Below are 19,662 nucleotides of genomic sequence, written 5' to 3'. Positions count from 1 at the left end.
GAAAGTGGGTCAGAACTGGGAGAGAAGTGTGTGACTCACAAAGACACACACACACACACACACACACACACACAGTGACCTGCTCATATCCTTACAGACACATACCCTACATACAGTACCCGCACACGCACACGCACACACGCGCGCGCACACACACACACACACACACACACACACACACACACACACACACACACACACACACACACACACACACACACACACACACACACACACACACACACACACACACACACACAGCACACGATTTGTGTTTTTATATTAGCTCTGTCCTGGTTACTCATGCCCTCGTCCATTAGCCCCCAGTGGAACCCCGTGTCCCCATCACGTCCATCCTCTCTAGACATCCATCAATCAAACTGCTGACTCCTGCCTGCGTCACGCAGAGCAGAAGAACACACAGTGATGCAGCGTCTTTTGATCATCACCGACAAAATCGTTTATGTGGAAAAAAGTGGAATATGGACGTTGTTGAGATGGTGGGGGTCAGACGTGGGGGAAGGAGGGGGTGCCTGCTTATAGCCATCCACACACGCACGTACGCACACTTGCACACACATCTCGAAGTGGTAATGAGGAACTGCTGTTGGGATGCTGGCTTGAATCTCTCTATATTATAGAGATTATATTTCTATTTATCTTATAAGAGTCTATAAGAGCAAAATGTACACTGTGGCTACGCTATCTGTTCAGCTGTCAGGGGGGACATCGTCAAAGTGGACCCTCGCCAAGACCAAGACCTATTGTTGCAACCCAAGGCCTCCCATCATGCCTCTCGCCAATGGCAACCACACAAATCTATTTCACATTTCACTATTTCATTTATTCTGGAACGATGTAAGTTGGGAACAAGGCAAGTAAGGGAATGCATGGCCCGCCCGGTTATGCAATACCAGTTGTACTCATTGTCAGAGTCCCTTTTATGCCCATATATAAATCCCCAATGTCTTAAAATCCAAACGTGTTATCTGTAACTCAATATCATAAACGACACAGTCACATATAGCGATATCGCCGGGCTGATTTGTGTCTTTTCAGGAACACAGTTCGTGAAGCACGATTTCCCAAATGGAAATTCCAATGTCAGGACATCGGTACGCTAATATCCGTCTCAAGTTACAGGGACCCCCTTGTGGCCCCCCCTTGTGGCCATTACGCTGATACTGCATGTTTCATTTGGATTCGGGGAAAGCCAGTCCAACCCACCTCATCTACAATGTCACAGGCCACAGGTCACACCCTGTACGTTGGAAATAGAAACACCACACTTGTTTAGGAACATTCCTGTGATTTGGCATGCCTCCAAGGTTCGCTAATCAGGGAACAGAGAGGGGGGAACTAGGCCACAAACAGGAATGGGGTTATCCGAGGAGAGGAGAGTAAGTAGAGGGGGCAAAGGAGAACGGAAGGCAGGCTGAGAGGAGAGGAGAGGAGAGGAGAGTAAGTAGAGGGGGCAAAGGAGAACGGAAGGCAGGCTGCCATTCCATTGTACAGGTAGAAAGAAGAAAAAGGAGAACGGATGGGACAGGAGCCGGGACAAGACAAGACGAGGGGAAAAGGAACAAAAGGAATGGGGAGGATATAGCCAGGACACGATCATAAGAGAGGACAAGAGAGGAGGGGGTGAGAGTTTTTTGGGTGTACGAGGAGAGGGTTCAGGTCAGTTAGTGTCGGTCGCAGCGCTGAACGTTCTGACCGTGACAATAACCTGCATGCAGCTCATTAGCGACAAGCTGTGTCAGACTATGGACAACGGGTACACTGCAGTGCTGCTGGGTGGGACAGACAGGTGGCTGTGGAAGTAGTAGGCAGGGCTCCGTTTCAGCAAGACACAGTGAGAGACTCACAATCACATCCCATTAAACCTGTTGATCATACCCCACATTCATGTTAATTTGAATTATTATAGCAACCGAGAACCTTTTCGATTTGGAAAATATGCTGCTATACAGAACACCACTGAATGCATGTGCACTTGCGAGCTTGCGCGCGAGCATGTGTGTGTGTGTGTGTGTGTGTGTGTGTGTGTGTGTGTGTGTGTACATGCGTGTGTGCGTGCGTGCAGGTGTCCTATGTCAGGAATATTGTGAAAGTGGGAACAAAATTGCTGTCCCCAATGTTGGTGGTTAGGGGTTGGGGAAAGGAAAAATGGAATCAACGCAAATTCCCCAAAGGTGTGTGTGTGTGTGTGTGTGTGTGTGTGTGTGTGTGTGTGTGTGTGTGTGTGTGTGTGTGTGTGTGTGTGTGCGTGTGCGTGCATGCGTGCGTGCATGCGTGCGTGCATGCGTGCGTGCGTGCGTGCGTCCGTGCGTGCGTGCTTGTGTGTGTGTGCATGTGGCCAGGTGTGCACCAGAAGCCTGTAATTGTTAATTGCCTGCCACACACCAACAATGCACTATGAACCAACGACAGGGCTTACCATCATCTTCAGATGAGCCGTCGTCCTAAAAATGACAATCACACACATACAGTACATAAAGGATAGGGAATGGTAGAATGCAATGTACAGTTGGAGGCCATCGATATTGTCCTTTTCTTTTTGCTGAGGTTTGCGTGATCTGCGCAAAAGGACAGTTAACCCATTTTGGGCGGGAACCCCTTTTGGTGTTTTAAACATTGTTATAATTTAGCTATTGAAAAATAGCAGATCTACAAGCTCATAGCGCGCCACCGAGTGGCGCGCTACGAGCTTGTAGGTCTGCTATTTTTGAAAAATCGTGAAAATATTTATTTCAGAAAACTGGAGGATTTAGAAGGATTTTTTTAAATTTTGAGGTCAGGCCTAAATGGGTCAAATGATAAGGGACAATATCGGTGGCACCCAACTGTAAACAACACACAGACAGCAAGAACGTCGTTGCTGTCGGGCAGAAACCGTTTATTTTTGTATTTTTTATTAACGCCCTACTTTATCATATGACAGCATCACACAAACGTATCAATGGTAGCAGATCCACAAGCTCGACACGCAGCACGAAATTCAAGCTTGTAGATGTGCTACTTTTGATATATGTTTTTAATTGGATCCTGAAGTTTTGGACATAGTATGAGGTTTCCACCCAACAGAGACGATGTGAGGACCAGTGGTGGACACTACCGAAGTAGAATACTGTACTTCCAATTATTTGAGTATTTTTGGATACTACGTCATCACCACTACATTTCTAGGGAAAAAGGGAAAAAGTATGCAATATTGAACCACCCAATTTCAAATATAGTGAGAACTACAAGTTCACATTATGTCGTATTGGGACACGTTGTGCTTGTAAATCTGCTATTTTAATTTCTACATTTCAATACACCAATGCATTGATATAAAAGAGATGTACTTTGTAGATTGGCTATTTTTAGCATGCAACCAAATCTAAAATCAGGCATTTACGAGGCCTTCAAGGCCTGACAAAATACATTTTAGTCGACTAAATCGACTGTAGATTTAGTCGTCTAAAATCTTATATGTAGTCGACTAAAACTAGACTAACACTAAAACATTTCAGTTGACTACAATGTGACTAAAAAAACTGAAAAGTTATTCAAAAGACTAAATCAAGACTTGCTGTCTAAATCAACACTATACAGATCAGGCTATAGCGGAGTCAGATACAGCCAGCAGAGCCCATGACAGACAGTGACACATGACATGATGATGAAGTTCCATCCCACTCCGCCCTTTAGTTCAGTGGTCCCATGGAGACCCCCCAGTTCCCCAGCAAAAAGGACTGTAGTTCATTTAAGAACATAACATCACAATCATTTTAACCACCTTATCCATGTATACGTTGGTTATTAAAAAAAATGGCAGATCTAAAAGCTCACGGCACGTCACAAAGTGTGTACATCTGCTATTTTTGCACATTCTTTTTTTTTAAAGCAGCATTTGCATTTTTACAAACAGCACACAAATCTCCTCTTCTGGGGGGGGTCCTGGCTCAAACTGTTTTCAGATGGGGGTCTGTGGGCCAAATTAATGTGGGGGTCGTTGACGAGAACTGGAGAACTCTGAGTGTTTTAGTTTCTTACCTAGGGTTTCTCATCTAGGATCTGCTGTCTCTGAGTGTTTTAGTTTCTTACCTTGGGGTTCTCATCTAGGATCTGCTGTCTCTGAGTGTTTTAGTTTCTTACCTAGGGTTTCTCATCTAGGATCTGCTGTCTGTGAGTGTTTTAGTTTCTTACCTAGGGTTTCTCATCTAGGATCTGCTGTCTCTGAGTGTTTTAGTTTCTTACCTTGGGTTTCTCATCTAGGATCTGCTGTCTCTGAGTGTTTTAGTTTCTTACCTTGGGTTTCTCATCTAGGATCTGCTGTCTCTGAGTGTTTTAGTTTCTTACCTAGGGTTTCTCATCTAGGATCTGCTGTCTCTGAGTGTTTTAGTTTCTTACCTAGGGTTTCTCATCTAGGATCTGCTGTCTCTGAGTGTTTTAGTTTCTTACCTTGGGTTTCTCATCTAGGATCTGCTGTCTCTGAGTGTTTTAGTTTCTTACCTTGGGTTTCTCATCTAGGATCTGCTGTCTCTGAGTGTTTTAGTTTCTTACCTTGGGTTTCTCATCTAGGATCTGCTGTCTCTGAGTGTTTTAGTTTCTTACCTTGGGTTTCTCATCTAGGATCTGCTGTCTCTGAGTGTTTTAGTTTCTTACCTAGGGTTTCTCATCTAGGATCTGCTGTCTCTGAGTGTTTTAGTTTCTTACCTTGGGTTTCTCATCTAGGATCTGCTGTCTCTGAGTGTTTTAGTTTCTTACCTAGGGTTTCTCATCTAGGATCTGCTGTCTCTGAGTGTTTTAGTTTCTTACCTTGGGTTTCTCATCTAGGATCTGCTGTCTCTGAGTGTTTTAGTTTCTTACCTTGGGTTTCTCATCTAGGATCTGCTGTCTCTGAGTGTTTTAGTTTCTTACCTTGGGTTTCTCATCTAGGATCTGCTGTCGCACGTCCTTGTGTTTGTCCTCGAGCCTCTCCTGCCTCTTGCCCTGAGCATCCTCCAGCTATGGACACACACACACACACACACACACACACACACACACACACACACACACACACACACACACACACACACACACACACACACACACACACACACACACACACACACACACACACACACACACACACACACACAATGAAATAATGCTTACTTGTAAAAATGTTGTGGTTTTCGATCTATGTATGATGCCTGCAACCATAAATTGATCACTGGAGATCATTGGTCGGTTGCGTATCTTTAATTATGGATTTGCTTAAAAAATACACTTAATAAATCCTTAGAAGCTCAAGAAGCTCTGGTGAAGCTTTGGCCTCCAGTCAACAATATATACTATTACTGTATAGGGTTTAATGGTTAAGTGACACTAAGGATTCACTAATAAGCACTGCCAAAGGTTTTCTCTCTTCTTACCCTCTTGATGTGCGCAACCACATCTGTGACAAATGATCTGTTGATCTCCAACTTCTCCCTGAGGACAGAATTAGAACAATATTGACAAATAAACAGTTTGCATTGCTTTAAATATGTTTAAGTGCTATAATATAAGCCCACATTCCTGTGAATAGCATACAATAACAGCTATAAATGCTCTCTGTAAAAAAGAAACGGTAACCTACAGCTCTTGTGTCACGAAAACAAATCAAGGCCATCTTCATTAAGAGCTAGTTTGATTAATTTGTCATTTATGGAAAAGAGAAAGATATTCATTAAAGTATCTACATCAGTGGTTTTCAACCAGTGGTCCGGGGACCACCAGTGGTCCTTGAGGTCCAGGTGATCCCCAGCTAAATGATGGAGAGTTGGTAACCAAATGTGACCAGATTTGACTGAGAGACTGCCATCGCACAGATTACAGCTTTTCACCAGAGGAGAAAAAAATAAAAAATCCCCCCCAAAATGAGTTAATAGCACAGGCAGACTCTTCACATACTAGAGCATGTCTGAAATAAGTGTCAGAGCTGAAAACATGTAGCTAGGTGTAATGTTAGAGTCCACAGAATTGAACCTTTCAAGCCTGTTTTCTGAACTTGCTGTTTTCTGCAAGACATTACTCTATAAGCCATATCTCCAAAATTGGTGGGTCAAACTGAACAACCAATATGTCAATTTGAAGCTATGAAAAAAAATCCAATGGCAGTCCCTCAGTCAAATTTAGTCACAAATGGACCCTTATAGATCTTTAACTTTTGAGAGCATAACATGAAACCAAATGGACCACTCTCAAGTCACATTATTGTTAAACATCTTTCTTACTGAATTTACAAGAAGTCTACACAATTAGAGGACGTAGAATAATTGTTATTTTCAACAACGTTTACCTGTTATCTCTCCTAATGGTACATCAATACTGCATTGAATTGTGGACATATTCTTTAGTTTTGCGTCTGAGAGAGAGAGGCTAAATATCTCACAAAATGGAGGTCCGTGGCTCAAATGCCAAATAAATAATGGACATTGATATGAAAAGGGTTGAAAACCACTGATCTACATGACGGATTAGATGAGGGAACAGCTCACAGTATCAGAGATGATTACGCTGAGGGTTACAGCCATACATTGGCAACTACACATGATATGATTATATGGCACTGAGGACTCAACATCAGTGCACCAGGAGACTTGCAAAACTAAAGTATTGTCCTGAGCTGACATCTAGTGGTCATAAAATATACAGCACCAGCACGGCACAGCACACTAAGACCAACTTATGTCCTTGCTGTGACTCAGGTATAATACATAAAATAAATAGTGAAAATAGCCAATCTACAATCTCACAAGGCTCACAGGTTGTGAGCCTGTCATCCAAATATCACACCTACACATCAGAAATGGTAAATCCACTATGACCTTTTGCGCACCCAGAACTCTGGAAAAAGTAATAATTATGGATAAAGGGGTTAAAATGATTGCAATGCTATATTAGTACACCCCGACCTCACTTTAAGAAACAATGTCCCACAGGCCGTATAGGCTACTGTGCAGCAGGGAACACAACTAGGAGGGATAGTGTCTCGCCCCTCCCATGTCAAACTCCTCACTGTCAGCCGAAAAGAAGCAGCCCTCCCATGTCAAACCCCTCGCTGTCAGACGAAAAGAAGCAGCCCTCCCATGTCAAACCCCTCGCTGTCAAACGAAAAGAAGCAGCCCTCCCATGTCAAACCCCTCGCTGTCAGACGAAAAGAAGCAGCCATCCCATGTCAAACCTCTCGCTGTCAGCCGAAAAGAAGCAGCCCTCCCATGTCTAACCTCTCGCTGTCAGCCGAAAAGAAGCAGCCCTCCCATGTCTAACCCCTCGCTGTCAGACGAAAAGAAGCAGCCCTCCCATGTCAAACCCCTCGCTGTCAGACGAAAAGAAGCAGCCCTCCCATGTCAAACCCCTCGCTGTCAGACGAAAAGAAGCAGCCCTCCCATGTTAAACCCCTCGTTGTCAGACGAAAAGAAGCAGCCCTCCCATGTCAAACCCCTCGCTGTCAGACGAAAAGAAGCAGCCCTCCCATGTCAAACCCCTCGCTGTCAGACGAAAAGAAGCAGCCCTCCCATGTCAAACCTCTCGCTGTCAGCCGAAAAGAAGCAGCCCTCCCATGTCTAACCCCTCGCTGTCAGACGAAAAGAAGCAGCCCTCCCATGTCAAACCCCTCGCTGTCAGACGAAAAGAAGCAGCCCTCCCATGTCAAACCCCTCGCTGTCAGACGAAAAGAAGCAGCCCTCCCATGTCAAACCTCTCGCTGTCAGACGAAAAGAAGCAGCCCTCCCATGTCAAACCCCATAAATTAGAACAAATATTTAAGAAGTAGTGAAAATAGCCCGATCTACAAGCTCACAACGTGGCGCGAAGCCCCCATTATGTTTTGGGTCATGGGCTGAAAAGTGTGGGAACCACTGGACTACAGTCACCCTCCCCAGACCAAACAGTAGGAGGTTGGCAGTGACAGACTACAGTCACCCTCCCCAGACCAAACAGTAGGAGGTTGGCAGTGACAGACACTAGAGACTGACACGGGAGTGGATTTTCACTCCTGTCCCATCCCACTCCTGCAGAAAAAATCCTGTCCTGTCCCAATCCTGGGCCAGAGTAAAAAACAAAATCCCATCCTGTCCCACTCCTGTAGAATGACTCCTGATCCCATCCCGCTCCCACTCGAAATTACTCCCGCTCCCATCCCGCTCCTGTTTTTTTTTTTCATTAGGAAAAGTTATTCTATATCTATCCATCTATCCATCTCTTCCTGCTTCTCAAGACAGATAGCCTACCAATAAAAAAAATAAAAATAAAGTGGGCAATGGTGGATTTAACTTTGACTACCAAATACAGTATATCCTATATTCATATCAATATTAAAACAAAACCAAGAACAGTTCTGACTGTTGACAAGTGCTTTGTCAATTGTTGAGATATATAATAGCCAATAAAAACATAATATAAATATTTTTTACACACAGTAATAAACGTAATACAGATCTTCTCTTATGGGGGTCCCTGGCATATTTTCAAATGGGGGTCCGCGGGCTAATAAATGTTGATTTAGGGGTCCTTGACATGAAAATGTTTGGGAACCACTGGTGTATGGGACCCGTTTGGGAGAAAGAAGGGAGACGATGTATTGTAGAACATTCGCTCAGCCTCAGACAGCTGTTCAGGGAGCCAAGCAAGTGCCAACAGTAACAGCGTTAGCATGTAGCTAACATAAATAATCGATTATATCACATCACCGGCGCGATGCAGAATCATGCACGGCCGCACTGCGATGTCTTCATATTAAACTTTATGAAACGTCCACTGGATTGCATGAAGGACGTTTTCATCCTCTCCCGGTTGGAGCGGAGCCTGGAAGCATTAGCACTGCTGGGGTATGTAGTTAGCCAACACTCTTTTGACTTGCTGACGCAAGTCAAAAGAGTGTTGGCTCACTGAAAGATGACTACAACAAAGATGGGCGCTTCTGTTCTTTTGGTTGGCAGCGCGACCAGTTGAAAATGTAATTCACACTCCTGCACGCTCCTGTTGACTTTCATTCCCGTCCCGTCCCGATCACGGGATTAATAAAAATATGAATCCCATCCCGCGGGAATCCTGCGGGAATCCCGTGACCCGCGGGAGTCCCGACAAAATGTCAGTCTCTATGACAGACTACAGTCACCCTCCCCAGACCAAACAGTAGGAGGTTGGCAGTGACAGGGAACCACTGGACTACAGTCACCCTCCCCAGACCAAACAGTAGGAGGTTGGCAGTGACAGACTACAGTCACCCTCCCCAGACCAAACAGTAGGAGGTTGGCAGTGACAGGGACAGTAGGAGGTTGGACAGTACGACAGTAGGAGGTTGGCAGTGACAGGGACTGTACAAACATTTGGGGGAACTGGCACAGGCTACAGTAAATTGGTGATATTTATCAATATCACTTCAGTTCATATTGAGTGATTCATATCACTCAGCCTACAGTACACCAAGTCTCTTCACCAAAAATAGCAGATCTACAAGCTCACAACGCGTCACAAGTGATGAGCTTATAGAGCGTCTGTTTTTGGTGAATGTTCCGGCCAGAATAGGGATGCTGTTGGTGGTGGTTTAAGTTGTTAAACTCCACGTATAAAGGTTTTTTTTGTTTTCATTCTATCCTAAATGGAAACAGATATTCTTTCAAGTTTTCCTCTTGACATTGGACCTTAGGGGGAAATGTAAGGTGATGTAAAGTAAATGTAATTCAGGGGTGCTGTGAATAAAGGTATTTACAGGGGCGCTGCTGCATGGCCAAAAATGTTTGAGAATCACTGCTGTATAGGACCCTGAGGACAGATAGAGGCAGAGAGAGGAGGTGGCATCTAAACAAAAGGTCCCTTTGCTGCAAGCGTTTATGCACTCAGCACATTAAGAGAAGATCACACAACGTTATCGATCCCTCATGGGAAATGCCGTTAGCTGACAAAAGTAGAATACAATAAATCAATAGAAACACAATCATCCCAGGTGGAATGAAGTGCGGGGGATGAAACAATGAAGCGGACACTCACTCTTCAATTAGGCTCTTGTCTTTGGACTTTGCTTCGTTAATCTTCTCCTGTCTTGTCTTGTCCATTTTCTTCTTCAGGTCTTTCTGCTCCCTGCAGACGGACAGAGGAAGAGGGACAGGAGATAGACATAATGAAACTGCCGAAAATCTGTGTTTCAGTGCGTGCGTGCGTGTGTCCGTGTGTACGTGTGTCCGGGGGAGGATTACCCAATGGGCAGTTGGGCTAGGGGGGGCCCAAAAAGTGCAAAGTTGCATGCATGCATGCGTGCGTGCGTGTGTGGTTGCGTGTGTGGCTGCATGCGCGTGTGTGCGCGTGCGTGCGTCTGTGGCTGCGTGCGCACGTGCGTGCGTGCGTGCGTGCGTGCGTGCGTGCGTGCGTGCGTGCGTGCGTGCATGCATGTGTGTTGGTGTGTAAATATGGTCTTACTTTTCACAGATGTCTCTGAGCTTCTTGATTTGAGCACTCTGACACTCCTCCATTATGGTGTTCAGTTTCTCTAGCAGCTGTGGAAAGAGAGAGAGAGAGAGAGAGAGAGAGAGAGAGAGAGAGAGAGAGAGAGAGAGAGAGAGAGAGAGAGAGAGAACATTAAAGAAGAAATAAATATAGAACCGAGCAAGCCTAACATATAACCTATACACACAAGAAACAGAATCTATAAGATCACAAAAATTATACACTATAATATATATTATATATACTACAATGTACTATGTACTGTACTGTTGTGACTTGTGACTACTGTCACTAATGTGTGCTTCATGGTGTTGTTGGCGTGCGTTGGCTAATGACATTTCTTCCTCAGGCTCTTGAGGGGGGATAAATAAAGTGAATCAAATCCAAATCAAGTAAAACATACGGTATATAATATGAAGACAAACACATCTTTCACTTCTCAGCAGTCAGACGGCGCAAAACCCTCCAGCTGTTTGTCAATATTTACTTGAATAAACGCTCAGCCGTTTACTCAAGTAAAATAATTGAGTACTTTTTCCACCACTGCACAACACTACTGCTGTGCACTGTGGAAAACAACACACCCGGGTGTGTGTTGTACTCAATTATTTTACTTGAGTAAAAGTATCAATACTGCAACGTAGAACTACTCTGTTACCAGTAAATGTCCGGAATTCTAACTTTACTTAAATAAAAGTACAAAAAGTATTGGCATGAACATGTACTTAAAGATAAAGTACAAATTATGCAGAATGTCCCATTTCAAGTTTTCAAAATGTATAAAAATCTTTTGGAAAGACAGTAGCAGATCTACAAGATCACAATGCGTCTCATCTCGATGCATTGTGAGCTTGTAGATCGGCTATTTTCAAATCGCAAAGTGTTCAATGCATGTTTTGTAATAATAATACAAATCTACAAAGTAACTAAAGTTTTCAAATAATTGTAGTGGAGTAAAAGTACAATATTTGCCTCTGAGATGTAGTGGAGTTAGAAGTAAAAGTACTGAAAACTGTAAATACTCCAGTAAAGTAAAAATACCTCAAAACTGTACATGTACTTAGTTTCTTTCCACCACGTTGTGTACTGGAGTCAGCAGGGTCATGTCGCTAATGTTCCACATGGGTGTGGTGCACCGGAAATGGCCGATCTACAAGCTCACAGCGTGTTTATTCTGCGACGCGTTGTGAGCTTATAGATCGGCTATTTATTTCGGTGAATGACACCGGCGTGACAACACAGCATAAATCAGGCATAATTAAAGTGATTCACTGGTCTGAGCCTGTGGGACGGACAGTCAGCAGGTTATCCAACGTGCCAGGACAAGCCCCTGTGTGAGTGTGTGCGTGTGCATCGTGTGTGTGTGTGTGTGTGTGTGTGTGTGTGTGTGTGTGTGTGTGTGTGTGTGTGTGTGTGTGTGTGTGTGTGTGTGTTCGTTATCTTAGGCAAAAGGCAATAATTGCTTAGCCAGAGCTTGTGCGTATATGCATGTTTGTGTTGGCCTTGGCATTCTGTTTACTGTACATGCATACGTGTGTCTGTAGCTCTGTACGTCTGTGTGTGTCTGTCAGCGCAATGTTAATACTGTATTGATGTTGGTCCCATAGGAGAGACAACAGGCGTTCATCAAAATAACAATACTCTCTAATTGTGTAGACTTCTTGTAAATGTAATAATGTGGATGCTTAACAATAATTTAACTCTTGAGACCGTAACATGAAACCAAACAGAGCTTTAAGGGTCCATTTGGTTTCATGTTACACTCTCAAGAGTTACAGTATCTATCTATAACGGTCCGTATGGTTACCAACTCTCCGTCATTTAGCTGGGAACCACCTGGAACCCCCTCAAGGACCACTGGTGGTCCCCAGACCACTGGTTGAAAACAACTGAACTAGGGGATGTAGTGTGTGCTTGTACATCTGTGTGTGAGCTTATGTCTGTCTGTATGCGGGGATTGGCATTGAAAGGACTTTATCGATTCAAACTCCACCATCAATCCCATTCTTTATCGATTCAAACTCCACCATCAATCCCATTCTTTATCGATTCAAACTCCACCATCAATCGCATTCTTTATCGATTCCTTTTTACGGCACGGCCATAAAAATAAAATAAAACCGTGGTGCTGAGCCGCCTGGAAGAGCGTTTGAATGTGCATCTGACAGTGTCTGTGTGCGTCCGTCCGTGGGTCATTTCACAAATCACTGGACTGGTCAGCGTCACAACTCTTGTGCATGCTGTCTGTAGCGTAAGCCATGGAAGTGAATCTCTGAACCACTTAAACCCTATTATGGTTGACCGGAGTCCCTCAGGGCTCTATACTAGTGTATTTTTATGTTTTCTTTTACTGCGGGGAAAGCTTTCATTGAAAATAGTCGCTTCTGCTATCTGCTATTTTCAATGAAAACTGTTTATAACTGTTTGGAGAACGTCATTTGCGATGTACAGTCATCGAGAAGACAAATCATTCATCTAACAGCTAGGCCTAGCATCATTATTTCCATATAAAAAATGTTCATATATTTTCAAACATAAAAAAAAAATTGTGGAAATAGCAGCTATACAAGCTCATAACACATTGCATTTGTATAAAGTTATTAAATATGTCAGTCATGTCATTGCCCTGTGCAACTTTTGTTTATGAAGCCTAAAAGGCAAACAGAAATTTATTTTTAATTCATAATGTTCCAAAGTTCAATGACTTGGCTTACTTGGCTTGTATTTTTTTTAGAAAACAGAAAAATACAACAACAAACTATTTGATATTGTCTTTTCTTAGGCCCCAAAAATGTCCGGCAAGAATATAATTTCCCTAAAAAAATATATATATTAGGCCATTATTTTAAGAAGATGATGACAATTAAATCGTTAATCGTAATTACTTGAGTGACAATTTTGTCAAGTAAAATGTCATAATCGTGACCACTCCGCTCACAGCTAAACGATTCCTGGGAATCTGACAATATGTGTGCGTACATTACGTGCGTGCGTGCATGGTGCGTGCGTGTATTGCTTGTGCGCGCGTGCGTGTGCGTACCAGTTTGATGTGTTCTCGTTTCTGGTACTTCTCGCTGTAGTACTGCTCCTGTCTCAGCGTCAGCAGCTGCTGTTGCTGCTGTTCCTTCAGCTCAGACAGCCGGAGGCTGCAGTCCTGCTCCAGCTCACTCAGATCCTGGTCCAGAGAGGACAGAGAGATGTCCGACCGGCTGGACGCAAGCACGCACCCACGCACGCACGTACGTGCACACACACACACACACACACACACACACACACACACACACACACACACACACACACACACACACACACACACACACACACACACACACACACACACACACACACACACACACACACACACACACACACACACACACACACACACACACACACACACACACAACCGGTTAATATTCCTGTATTCACTTATATCGTTGATGTTGGCCAGAAACCCAAAATAATAAAGCCCCAGCAAATAGACACAGGCCACTTTCAGGAGTACGTACAGTAAATGTTATTATTCCATTATGTTTCGGTACTAATTCGGACAGTATGAGTGCAGTCTGTAATGTGTGAGAGTGAATCTTCAAGCAGTAGAAGCAATATCAAGAGCTTAAATGCATTGTCTGATGCGTTATGTATTGTTCTGTTGTACTGTTTGTTTGTAAAAAAAACAAATGCATTGAACCAGTATCTGCTACGGCAAGCCTTGTCTGCTGCCATGAAGCAGTATCCTTCCTTGCCAGTGATATTGTCAGCTCCCTGGTGTGGTGGCTGATTGCAATGTAGTGTTTGCTGAGCCTCTGTTCTTCCCAGTGGTGGCGATGGGCCCCTGGTGCCTCCTGGACAGACCTTAGAGGACTGTGTGGAGCTAGTCTTATCATTCATATTGTCATTCCACACACACTCTGGCCTTATCGTATTATTCCTCCCCAAACTTGAGAAGGTCGAGGTCTAGTCTGTTCTACGGCAGTGTGTTCAGAAATACCGTACTAACTGTGTGTTGAAGTTGGTAAAGGTGCATTTATATAGCGCCTTAATCCAAGGCACTTTACATAGATTGTGCATTACATTCACCCATTCACACACATTCATACACCGATGTCGGAGGAAACATGTACAGTATGGCGGCAAGTGACTCAGGGGTAGAGTGTCCGGTAGAGCAGCCGGATGAACCGCAAGGTTCCTACAGTTGGAGGCCATCGATATTGTCCTTTTCTTTTTGTTGAGGTTTGCGTGATCTGCGCAAAAGGACAGTTAACCCATTTTGGGCGGGAACCCCTTTTGGTGTTTTAAACATTATGTTATAATTTAGCTATTGAAAAATAGCAGATCTACAAGCTCATAGCGCGCCACCGAGTGGCGCGCTACGAGCTTGTAGGTCTGCTATTTTTGAAAAATCGTGAAAATATTTATTTCAGAAAACTGGAGGATTTAGAAGGGTTTTTTTTAATGTTGAGGTCAGGCCTAAATGGTTCAAATAATAAGGGACAATATCGGTGGCACCCAACTGTAGTTCAATCTTGGGCTCCCCCAGAGTTAGTTTTTTTTTAATCCTTTATTTACCCAGGGTAGTAGCTGAGCACAAGTGCTCATTTTCAGCAACGCCCTGCACAAAGATTGGTGCCTTGCATGGCTTCCTCCGCCATCAGTGTATGAATGTGTGTGTGAATGGGTGTATGTAACGCTATGTTGATGAATTGAATACATACATAATTATATAAATAACCTTCGATCGCAATAACACTTATTTATGTTATTCTTTTATCCAACTGTACTACGTGCTGTTTATATAAACTATTCAATAAATTAACAAAAAAAAAACGTTTTTTTTATTGGAAAGCGGCCGTTGGAGAAGACAAGAAGGAGGGAGGACGAAAGAGGAGAAGGGAGGAGGAGGAAGAAGAAGAAGAGGAAGAAGAAGAAGAAGAAGAAGAAGAAGAAGAAGAAGACGATGAAGAAGGAAGTGCTATGGTACCTACCTTTTCTTACCATCTCGTTTGTGCGTCTTCAGCACGGTGGAGCGTCTCCTCTGGTGCTTGCTCTGCAGCTCTGCGCAACGCGCCGCCTGCTCTTTGATCAGCTCCGACATCTTCTTCTGGTGCTTCCTCACCAGCTCCTTCATCTCCTTGTACTGCTTCCTCTGCTCGCGCACAAAGCCTTTCTGCTGCTTCAGCTCCTTGACCGTCTGAGCCTCCAACTCTGGGGACAACAACAAGGAAATACGTACAGTTATACGGAGCTTGCTCATTGCTGTGTTTTTCTGATTAGTCCTTGCAGACTGGGGCGTAATTTCGGGAAAACAGTGAGAACAAAAAAATGCTGCACCCGAAATCCGCTCCGATATTCAGGTCTGAAAACGCAGCAGTGTGCAGGGAGCTTTAGGCCTGTTAGAATTTTTACATAATCACCTACTCGCATTTATTTAAGATCATCGCAATAATCGCATAATCGGCATAATCAGATTCAGATTCACTTTATAGATGCACGGTTTAGGTACATACATGTGAAAAACGCTCAGAAGCTCCAATAAAAACATGATCATAAAAACGTGATAAAACCTAAAAACACACACAAACAATAAACAAGGGAATAATTTCAGTCAAAAGTGCATAGTGCAGAAAAAGATTGGATACATAATATGTAGAGAATTCCCTCCATATCCGTGAATTGGTAGATGATTGGTGCATTTTCCACTGTGGAAAATGCACCAATCATCTACCAATTCACGGATATGGAGGGAATTCTCTTGGAAATATCTGTGCAGATTTTTCACAACACCAAAAATCAAGAGCAAACAGTCAAAGCAACATATACAATGTTGGAGGGGTTGTGGAGATGTAAATGTGGATCACTAACATGTGTTTTAGAAATGTCCCAAAATTGAGGATTTTTGGAAAATGATACATGATCAGGTACAAAAGATGTTGGGATATGAAGTGCCTATGAAGTGTGAAGTTTTGTATCTAGGAAACTTGATGGGGGGAAAGATACGAGGAGAGGATAGATATCTGATAAACATTTTATTGGCGGCAGGAAAGAAAGCTATCACAAGAAAATGGGGACAGATGGAACCTCCAACACAGGGACAATGGGAGGATTTGATTCATGGAGAAACTGACACACCGTCTGAGGCTACAGGAAGAGCAAATGGAGGACAAATGGTCCAAATGGACAACATTTAAGACTGAACAGACGGAATACTGAAGGGTATGGGGGAATGAACAAAAGTAAATGCCTAGAATTAAATAATGTAACATGCATAAGTAATGTAATGTAATTAATTTTTATTTGTGTCTGTTTGTACTGTATGTTTCCTTTTTCTGTATGTTTTTTTTTCTTTCTTTTGAAAGAAAAGTGCATAGTGCAGAATACTCAAAAGTGCATATTGCAGAATATGGAAGGTTATTATTGCACATTCACAGTCACGTTTCAACATTACAAATATATATATTATATTTTCCAACATTTTTTAAAATAGTGGAAATAGTCTTTTGTGCTTGTGGATTGGCTATTTCCAGTATTAATGCTTTTTGAAAGTATGTTATAATATAATGTTATTTGTCATATCTGCCCTGTGCAACTTTGTTCACGAAACCTAAAACAGAAATGTAATTTTTATTCATGATGTTCCAATGTTCAATTTCATAATCATGACACCCCTAAAAAAATGACCCCTAAAGTGATGTTTATTACAATAGTATTGCGTCAGATAATGAAATGTACAAAAAATGACTAATAACAAGAACATTAAGTAGCATGACCAAAGTCTGAGAAAGAAGTAGGGCTTGATGAAGATGTCTCTGGGAACATGTGGAAACACTGCAGAAACTAACTGAGAAGACATGATACATTCATAATGTTTAAAGGAAGTCTTACCAGTGAGGACACTCTGAACCATGTCTTCAGTCTTTACTGTGGGCTTCACTGAGCCTGGTTCGCACACACGTGCACGCACGCAAGCACGCACACACGCACGCACGCACACACACACATACACAATAAGTAGGCTATACGAAACGAAATGTATTACTTAATGAAGTAATACAACAATGTAGAAGGAAAAGTCTTGAATAAAAAATATTATTGTAAAAGTAAAAACCACAGTAAAACAACACTGGCATCAAAAGCTACTGTAGGTGGAGTACCAAATGAATAAGTCCTCATTATGCAGAACGGCCCAATTCACCACTATATTATTGGTCTGTAATTAGTACTTGAATGTTGCAGCTGGTAAAGGTGGGGCTGATGTTAATTACTTTGGGAAGCTTAATCTAATACATCATAATTTATCAGTTCATTGTTAAGTTTTTTTTTTAATTGATGTGGGTTAATTATTAATTATGGGACCTAGGGGCAAATCTTTTCAGCATGTCCAGAATACAGTCTTTTCACATTTCTACTACAATGGGTGGCAGTGCTGAGCTGGGCATTCATTTCGGGAAAAATAAAAGAAACCCCACAAAAACCCCGACAGCAATTATGTGAAATGTGTCCTCTGCATTTACCCACCCTATAGCTACTAGTAGCAGTGAGCACCATTAATACATCCTATAGCTACTAGTAGCAGTGAGCACCATTTACCCACCCTATAGCTACTAGTAGCAGTGAGCACCATTAATACATCCTATAGCTACTAGTAGCAGTGAGCACCATTAATACATCCTATAGCTACTAGTAGCAGTGAGCACCAGTAATACACCCTATAGCTACTAGTAGCAGTGAGCACCATTAATACATCCTATAGCTACTAGTAGCAGTGAGCACCATTAATACACCCTATAGCTACTAGTAGCAGTGAGCACCATTAATACATCCTATAGCTACTAGTAGCAGTGAGCACCATTAATACATCCTATAGCTACTAGTAGCAGTGAGCACCATTAATACATCCTATAGCTACTAGTAGCAGTGAGCACCATTAATACATCCTATAGCTACTAGTAGCAGTGAGCACCATTAATACATCCTATAGCTACTAGTAGCAGTGAGCACCATTAATACAACCTATAGCTACTAGTAGCAGTGAGCACCATTAATACATCCTATAGCTACTAGTAGCAGTGAGCACCATTAATACATCCTATAGCTACTAGTAGCAGTGAGCACCATTAATACATCCTATAGCTACTAGTAGCAGTGAGCACCATTAATACATCCTATAGCTACTAGTAGCAGTGAGCACCATTAATACATCCTATAGCTACTAGTAGCAGTGAGCACCATTAATACATCCTATAGCTACTAGTAGCAGTGAGCACCATTAATACATCCTATAGCTACTAGCAAAGCAAAGCAAAGTTCTTTGTTTACCCAGGGAAGTGGACTAAGCTCGAGATGCTTGTTGACAGCCACACCCTGCTCATAGAACATTTCATGGTAGGGGTTCAATGCCTTGCTCAAGGGCACTTCAGCGGTGGTCATTTAAACGTGCCGGTCCGGGGATTTGAACTGGCGACCTTCCGGTATCAAGACCGCTCCGCAAACCGTTCGGCCACTGCTGCCCTGCCTAGTAGCAGTGAGCACCATTTACCCACCCTATAGCTACTAGTAGCAGTGAGCACCATTAATACAGTGCTCTGTGAGCGGTTTGGGGTTATGTAGTCTTGCTCAGGGACACTTCAACACATAGGCCGGGGCCGCAACACAAACCAGGGGACCTTTTGTTTCCCAGGCAGCCTCGATCTCCACCCACTGAGCTGCTACTATGACCGCCTGGGGAAAGGACTTCTAAGCAGATTTACAATAGGTTTCCCTGCTTCAGTGGGAGCCTAAGTATAATCGGCTGTATACTGCAGGATGTCAGATTTCTGAAGACTGCAAAGACCAGCATCGTGAGTAAACAACACACTGCTGCTTTTACAGTAGGTCAGCAGAAGCTCGCTCAGACAGAATCCTCTGAGTCGATGCGCTGCTGCGTGGGTGAATGATTCAACACGGAACACTGACTTCTGTTGTCAGCGCCATGCATTTTGCAGTGTAACCATTCACCTTTGAACACCAGGTGTAATAATTCACACAAAAGCTATGCTGTCTTGGGAGGAAAGAGATATGTAGTACAGCTAAACTGATACAGTACTACACTTGCAATATGTAAAAAAAAAAAAAAGAAGAAAAAAAAAGAAAAAGAATCGCCGACTACAGATTCACAGACTACTAATACATGAAAATGAAACGCAATGAAACATTATTATG

The 19,662-nt window shown here is 43.0% G+C and overlaps 1 protein-coding gene across 1 annotated transcript in view; it reads right to left on the bottom strand.

Annotated features, from left to right (window-relative positions):
- Positions 1 to 19,662, bottom strand: part of plcb1l (phospholipase C beta 1-like) — a 220,270-nt gene that overhangs the window by 17,356 nt on the left and 183,252 nt on the right. The window contains exons 26-32 of the mRNA XM_079525533.1: positions 17,347 to 17,400; positions 15,450 to 15,669; positions 13,502 to 13,670; positions 10,435 to 10,511; positions 10,009 to 10,098; positions 5,409 to 5,466; positions 4,909 to 4,995 (exon numbers count right to left, since the gene is read on the bottom strand). Coding sequence (XP_079381659.1) covers positions 4,909 to 4,995; positions 5,409 to 5,466; positions 10,009 to 10,098; positions 10,435 to 10,511; positions 13,502 to 13,670; positions 15,450 to 15,669; positions 17,347 to 17,400 — 755 coding nt within the window. The remainder of the gene's footprint in view (positions 1 to 4,908; positions 4,996 to 5,408; positions 5,467 to 10,008; positions 10,099 to 10,434; positions 10,512 to 13,501; positions 13,671 to 15,449; positions 15,670 to 17,346; positions 17,401 to 19,662) is intronic.

The sequence above is a fragment of the Electrona antarctica genome (genome assembly GCF_951216825.1).
Source record: "Electrona antarctica genome assembly, chromosome: 17".
NCBI classification, from domain to species: Eukaryota; Metazoa; Chordata; class Actinopteri; order Myctophiformes; family Myctophidae; genus Electrona; species Electrona antarctica.
Note: the sequence above shows the minus strand (reverse complement) of the source record. Positions and strands in the feature narration are given on the sequence as shown.